At 41.5% G+C, this 7,813-nt stretch overlaps 1 protein-coding gene across 1 annotated transcript; it reads left to right on the top strand.

Moving 5' to 3' along the window:
- The first annotated feature begins 4,001 nt into the window (after nt 1-4,001).
- Nucleotides 4,002-7,701, top strand: e2f6 (E2F transcription factor 6). Its single transcript, XM_076993154.1, has 8 exons — nt 4,002-4,434; nt 4,572-4,723; nt 4,825-4,877; nt 5,012-5,216; nt 5,724-5,879; nt 6,238-6,352; nt 6,646-6,799; nt 6,991-7,701. Exons 1-8 carry the CDS (start codon nt 4,114-4,116, stop codon nt 7,020-7,022), a joined length of 1,188 nt encoding a protein of 395 aa, XP_076849269.1. The 5' UTR covers nt 4,002-4,113; the 3' UTR covers nt 7,023-7,701.
- Nucleotides 7,702-7,813: the final 112 nt, after the last annotated feature.

Here is a 7,813-nt window from a genome sequence, read left to right as displayed (position 1 = left end):
TGGAAGGTTGTGGGTTCAATTCCCAGGCCTGAGGTCCCCTTGAGCAAGGCACATAACCCCAACTGCTCCCCGGGTGCCGGGCTAGGGCTGCCCACCAGTCTGAGCATGTGTGCACCACAGCCCCCTAGTAATCACTAGTGTGTTTGTGTGTTCTAACTGCACAGATGGGTAAATGCAGAGGACAAATTTTGATTCGGGTGAAAATCATAATTGACAAAATAGTGCCAACTTAACCAACCCCAACTGCTCTCTGGCTGGGCACATGTGCACCCTAGTGATCACTAGTGTGTATGTGTGTCCTCACTGCACAGATAAGTAAATGCAGAGGACAAATTTTGATTGGGGTGAAAATAACAACAAATCACACAAATATGGCAACTTAGGTTAAATAAGAATGGCCAAAGAATATCCCCCTGGGGGACATCACAAGTCACTGGTGCTCTTTCAGTAATTCCTGCCTTGTTATGAACTGAACCATTTTAGATCTGTTGCTGAAAGTTATGAGAATGCTATGGTCCTATCTGACTGGTCTGGACGATGATCTGAGGGGAAAAAAACAATGATTATGTCCATGAATTGTGGACTTGAGATGGGTCTATAATTACTTTAAGTAGCATCCAGATTTTCACTTTGTAATCTAGGCTTCACCATGTAGTTGGTGAGGAATCAAGACTATAAGTCGATGATTTATGTTACATTTCATTGCTAATAGCACTTAACTGGGACATTTTTAAGATAACTTTACATTGTGATTGATAGGTAGCAGGCTCAGTCATGGCAAGACATACTAATAGCTTGTCTGATATTGAGAATTTTAGTGCTAAAAAAAGGATGCAAACTGATTGCATCATTCAATCAATGTTCATTCAGGGGTCATTTTCATTTACAAATGTGTTCATTTTTCAACCATTGCAAAGAGTATGTTGCTATTGTTAATGTTATTGCTGATCATTCTGGAGAAAAAGAACTTGCGCTGCACGTTATTATACTGTAATTATGTTTTATCTTTGAAGATTTCTTTTGGAAGTTTTGTCTCAAGCATTTTGTATGCTCTCTTTTGAATGTGAATCGCAGTGGTATTTCTCCATGGTGCTTTCTGCTGGCATTAAGGGTTTTAGCTTTGACGGGACTGAGATCATCCATAACACTGAGCATTTTTGAGCATTTTCCTGATGAAAACAGTAGCTGTGCTGTCATTTATAAACCTCTTCTTACAAGTGACGCACAGTTCTTGAGGTCTAGTGAACACACAGTATAATGATGTGTCAAAGCTACGCCCCTTTACAGAGGCTGATAGGTTGAGACCTTTTGAGATAAAAATAAAGTGTAGAATGTGGCCATGACAGTGTGTTCTCCCTCACATGCTGAGACAGGAAGTGTTCAACATGGCACAGAGAACCTTTGCATGTGCATGTTAAAATCACCAGCAATTATAAAACCAGTGGAAATGAAAGATAACAAGTCTGTAAATTCATTAATAAAAATCTGCATTATACTTTGGACGTCTGTAGACCGTTATTAGTAATATTCTTGGCTTTACGTTCAGAACTGCACAGAGATACCCAAAGCATGTAAAACAATCAAATGATAACTGATTGCACTTGACCATTACATAAAGCCTTTTCAGCTGGTCCAAGAGACATTTAAAAAGTTTAAATTTTGTCGTGCTGTCCCAATTAAAATCATCAAATCATAAAGTCCATGAGTTACAGTATAATGAAATGATTATTTAAATGACTAGTTTGTGCATGGTCTAATATTGAGTAGTGCTAACTTAGTAACATATTGCATTGCCCCAAATGCTGTGACTCACATCTCACATGCTTCAGGTCAGACACATTTACAGTGTCTGACATGCACTTCTTGTGTTGTTTCTGTTTCCGATAAGCACTTGTATGAAGGAGATTACAGGCATGCTGTGTTCAAGCTTCTTTTGAAAGCAGGTATTGCTGCTTACGTCATCACTGTAACAGCAGAGACCTGAAGGATGTGGCACACCACTAGACTGTTGACACTCTTATTATATACCGTTGGTGATGGAGCAAAGAACATGATGTTCTGGTGCTTGAAGAGATTTGAGCCACAGGTGGTGGAGGAGATTGATGCTTCTTAGGGGACGGTCTGGTGGGACGAAAGTGGAGGTGAGGTGATAGATATGGGTGGAGTAGGACCTGGGCTGATTTTACGGTGTATGTGAGGGCTGGCTGACAGGGAAAGTGGCAGCCTCATCCCAACTGAGACCAGCTTCTCCGAAGTTGCTGGGAGGTTTGGGTGGGGTGAGAGGGGAGAGGGGATGGTCCTTTTAGGGGTCTTGGAAGCTGATGAGCTCAGAAATCGTCGGGGGCTCTCGCTCGAGGTCTGCAGTACCATGGGGATGCTCACAGCGTGGGGGAAGATGTTGTGGGTCTGGGGTGATAAAATCCGCTGATGCAGGGTAGTCCTTGGAGGTCTGCGCCAATGCGTAACCACTAATGGGGCTGGAGAAATTGTGCACCGAGCAAATAAAAGTTATCTGTCAGAATATTGGCTCCTCTCATGTTTGTGTGCAGTCCATCTCGCCTAGAAAATTCCATCTTCTCAACAAACAGGTCAAAGTTGTCAATAAAGACCAGGCTGTTTGATCTACTGCTTTTGTGTAGCCAAGTCTTTAATCCAAGTAGCCATGAGAATATATATGTGCTCCATGCAGGCTGAGGACCTCTGATAAATGTTTGTACGTTGAGCTTGCTAACTGTGTTGAAGAGGTTATTAAACTCTCTTTCCAGTATCCATGCTCATGTGTTCTGCTGGCCTGGCTCTATGTGTCTCTGCTGCTCCACTGAGCCCCTGACCAGAGGTTTTGCTGCCAGCTCTCCCACACTCTGATACTCTTTGCACAACATAGGAATGCCAGCTGTGAAACAAAAGTAAAAACTACTCATCTCCAGCACTGTTCCTATCTGTAGAAGCCCAACCATTTTGACAATAAACCTCAGGAGCCATTTGTTTTAAATCTTGTTCTTTTCTTATCCAATATCCAAATATAAATACGGGGGGTGATCACTTTGCTATTACTTGCTGAAAAGGTCACTGTGGGCACCTAACGTTTTTAATTCACAGAATTAACATTTTGTAGTTGTTAATGATTTTCAAAATAATAGAAACCCTTGGGATGGCACCACCATCAAAAGTGTCAACATAGCCTTTCACAGTAAATAGCAGTAAAGAGCTCATGCCTGATGCTGTTTGCTCTGTAGTAATAAATGTAAAAAAAAAAAGTGTACTTTGTATGCAGCTGTATTTTGCTGTTTAAATAACACAAACAAAATCACATATCCCTTTATGTGGTGCATGTTGGGTTTGAATTAGTGTCTTACAGCACATTAGCGTTTTCAGAATTCAATTCTGTAGCCTATTGTATTACTGTATTTGGATTCTGTTAAGTAGCCTATATTTTGCATTGTATATTTTTACTTCCTGGATTGTGTTGATTCCACTAATTTTACCTGAATTGCATTAATTAGAAAATCTAGCAAGCTTGAGCAAAATCCTGGTGAGGACTTTTATTTTCTGAACCTGGAATTGACACCTCTGATATTTGGTCATACTAAAATATGGTATAATTGAAAGTATGCGATTTCATATACAGACACTGTTAATGGTTTAGGTCTTGTATATTGGACGCTTGGACGAAGCAAAAATGGACACTATTTCTTTTGTCTATTTTGAACAGGAAGATGGGCAGAGGAACGCTACTCTATACATCATTTTACTGTTTCTTCAGGAAATATGACAGAATAAGAATTTAGTAATATATTACACAAATAAAAAAGCAAAAAGAACGTGGTTTATTTTGGAATATTTATGTCCTGTTGTAATGGTTGATTTTAATGCTGTAAATTAACAAAAAAAAGGAAAATGTTTATCTCTCCGGTCCACGAGGTGGTATTAATGCGTTATGAAAAACATGAAACGAGCAGGTAGAAGAAGAACTTCACCTTCCGGCTTCTTGATTGGTCAGTTAACGATCACGTGAGATGGCGACTTCCACTCGTATGGAAGTGCGCGTTGGTCAACGTGCGTAAACAAACAGGATCGCTCCATGTTCGCAGCTACGCGTCTTCTTGTGCCAACATGGTGAAGTGCGTGGTGAAAGAATGCCTGAATCAAAGTGATCTGAAGCCAGGGGAGATACCAAATCGCCCCCGAAAGCGATTTTTTAGTTTTCCTACAGATAAGGCCCGCGTGAAAGTGTGGCTGGCCGCTTTGCGGGAGTCGGATCGGTTCTTCTCGGAGCGGTACCAGATATGTGAAGACCATTTCCTGCGGGAGCACATCACACCTACCGGGATCAGACCCGACGCTGTTCCCATCACGCCCCCGTTAGAAGGATCTCTGGGCACAAACGAATGTATCTCGTCTGATGAGCACGGAGATCCCCCACCTGACATGGCTGTGAGGACTTTGCTTCATAATGATTCATTCTTATTAGTTTAACCATCCACACAAGTTCAGTCTACTTAAAACAATAATGTATGTTTGAATCTTTGGTTGTGTGAAGACTGAAGTTACTGTGTATATTTTTTTTGTAGTGTGTTGATGTTGATATTGATGATGATTGTGATGATGATGATGATGATGATGACGTCTATGATGAAGATGAAGAGGGCGAGGAGGAAGATGATCCGGAAGATGGACCACTGTGCATGCAAAACGAGGCAGAGCAGGAATGGCTGGCTAGACTGTAAGTTGTTCCTGAAGAGATGAAACGGCATAGCACGTCTTTAAAGTCTTGCTTTTGTTTTGGGGTTTTTTCTTAGGTTTAATTTGTTTCTCTTGGTTTAGTAAAGAAACACTCAGCAGTTCCACAGGACTAAAACATGCTCCACCAAGACCAGGTACAAGATTTGATTACATGTTTTAAATCACGTGACAAAAGCTCTTTTATTAAGCTTGCTTTCTGCTCTGAATCTGTCTGTGATATTGTATTTGTCTGAAGCGTCGTCAAAGTTTCACCTGTTCATCTCCTCAGGATTCTACGACCGCTCTGAGGTCACTCTGGGGCGGCTTACCAAGCGCTTCATGGATCTGCTTCACTCTGCACCAGAAGGAATCCTCGACCTTAACGAAGCCTCAAAAAAACTAGGCACACGCAAGAGGAGGGTCTATGACATCACCAACGTGCTCGATGGCATCCAACTCATCAAGAAGAAGTCAAAAAATAAGATCCAATGGGTGTAAGTGCAGACTGAGCCATCGTTAGCACAGATTATTGTTTCCACATTGATTCTGGCTTTTAGGAGGGAGTGTAACAAAATGAATGCATTACGCACCTGCAAAACAGTAATGCCGTATTTAAAGATATATAAAATTAGTGTGACCCAGCATTTATAAAAACAAACTGTTTAACATGACAGCAAGAGTATTAATTACACAACTGTTTTAAATGGTGTAATTTATGGAAAAGGACCCAAACAATGAGCATTTGTGATGTGATTATTTAATCACGACCAAAATAAAATTTTTATATTACCCCTTTATACTCATTCAGGAAGTAGAAATAGAAAAAAACAAAACATTTATCTTGCAATCCAAACATTCGTCTGATTGTAGAATATGTCAATTTCCCGTGTGAAAGTCCTTCCTGCTTTTACTCTTACAAGTGAAGCGTAGTTCATGCTTCGGAGCCTATATGTACTCAAAGTGCAGTTCAACACTTTTTCTTTTCTCCACTGTGATTAAAGGGGCCCGACTCCCATTAGCTGTTTCAAAGGCCACTGGAAGACCAAAGTAAAGCTTGATCTGCTAAACCTGAAGAGCATGGAGGAGGCTCTGGACTGGCTCATCAAAGACTGTGCTCAACAGCTCTTTGCCCTGACGGACCTCAAAGAGAACGCCAAATATCCTCCGAGGCTTCTGGTCCTGCTGCAGCCCCATAGAGTCATGGCGGGTGTTGCGAAGTGAGCTGTGTGATGCTCAGGGTGGATGAAGAGTATCAAAGATGGAACAGAGTTTCTGTAGTTCTTTAAACAAAAGCATGTGTTGGAATTTTGGGGACTCTCATTGTAGATGGTTTTCAGTATTGCTTGCAGAAATGTGTGTATGTCTCTAGTATATCATAAATTCAGATAAATAATTTTTGGACAAGGACTGTAAGAGTAACATTACAGTTATGTGTTAGACTCATTGGCCTGTTAAGAGTTGTGACCGGTCTTTCTCCGGTAGATATCTCCTGCATGTTCCTTAACTGTTCTTCACCTCCGCTTATGTGACGTATGAAGATATCCGTCAGATAGGAGCCTTCCATGATCAGACTGTGATAGCCATCAAAGCCCCAGAGGAGACCAAACTGGAGGTCCCCACTCCCACGGAGGTAATCCCCAGAGAACTGGACAGGACCGGGGCCGTGAATCAAGACAGTTGAGAAAACATACTGATACAAGGAATAAGAAATTTGCTACACGTTTATATTTTTAAGGCCCAGGTGTGTAAATAACTGCCAGTTCTGAACATCACTGAAGCTGCTGTCTCGTTTGGGTCTTTTTCTTCCCTAAAATCGATGTACTTATTTATTAGTACCAAGTCAATAAGTCTACAAGTATCCAAGATGATGGCGCCGTGCTGTGGAAGCGTGAGTGATGCTCTGTGTTTCGTGTCCCGCGTCAGGACTCTATCCTGATCCACCTGAAGGGCTGCCGAGGCCCCATCAGCGCGCTGACGTGCGAGACGGACGGGCCCGGCGGGGCGGTCCCGGAGCAGCCGAAGACGGGCCGCTTCCTCACGCTGGAGGAGAGCAGGATCACCACCGCACCGCTCACAGGTCCGGCTCACGTCACGACAAAAGAATCCCAAACACCATGCGTGCCAAAAGTGGGGGGGACCGTGAGATAGGCGGTGTTTTGGTTTGAACACGACTTCGGTGTACTTGTGAATGCAGTGGTGATCAACGTAACGCGATTAGGTTTTGGGGGAAAAAAACATGTGTAATGAACCTCTTCTCTGTGCCAATAGATGTCCCATCTACTGCTGTACGGAGTGCCTAAGGGTCCAAAAGACTGCATTTCTAAAACCGTGGAACAGCCTGCCTGTTGTAAAGGACTACACTGGTCTGATAACGTAACACTGGTGTTAATGCAGTCATGGAAGATCTGGTGAGAAAGCTGCTCTTCTAGGGCGAAGTCTGACGAGTTTGGAGCTTTATTTTTATATGCATTAATCTGATCTGCCTAAAATTTGCTATTTTCTCTGCATTTTTAAGGCACATTCTTCTGTTCATATCTTTGTACTGTTAGGAGTAGCTGGTAAAGAAAATGTTTGAAAATATGAAAATGTGTATATAACAGCAGCTAGCTCTGTGTATAGTGTGATGACCACAACAAGGAAAGCTGTCGGTTCATATAATAAAAGTCCTTATTTTTATATACTACATGAAACCAGAATTGGTTTGAAAAATCCATTAAAATGCACATAATTTGACAAAGAAATATTGTCCATGGTAAATAATGGCATCGTTGATAAATAAAAAACAATCTATTGGCATTAATTAAAACTATATTTGTAGCTGTAAATGTTCTTCATAGTATTAAGTATTACCAAGGCAAGCTCTATCATGACTTTTGTCAAAATATTCTCAGGAAATAAAACTGCAGTTGTTTGGAACAGTGTAAAATATTCAGTGAACATCATTCAGTGACCTTATCCAAAAACACAGAATAGGGTAATGCTTTGATGAAACATGTTTTGAGAGGCCATCTAATTACACTGTACACTAACAGTTGCTCTGCAACTGAACTCTAAAGCAAACAAAATGCTCCAATAAAACCAAGCATGAGCG

Source organism: Brachyhypopomus gauderio, unplaced genomic scaffold (genome assembly GCF_052324685.1).
Source record: "Brachyhypopomus gauderio isolate BG-103 unplaced genomic scaffold, BGAUD_0.2 sc104, whole genome shotgun sequence".
NCBI lineage: Eukaryota > Metazoa > Chordata > Actinopteri > Gymnotiformes > Hypopomidae > Brachyhypopomus > Brachyhypopomus gauderio.
This window is presented reverse-complemented; position numbering and strand designations above follow the sequence as displayed.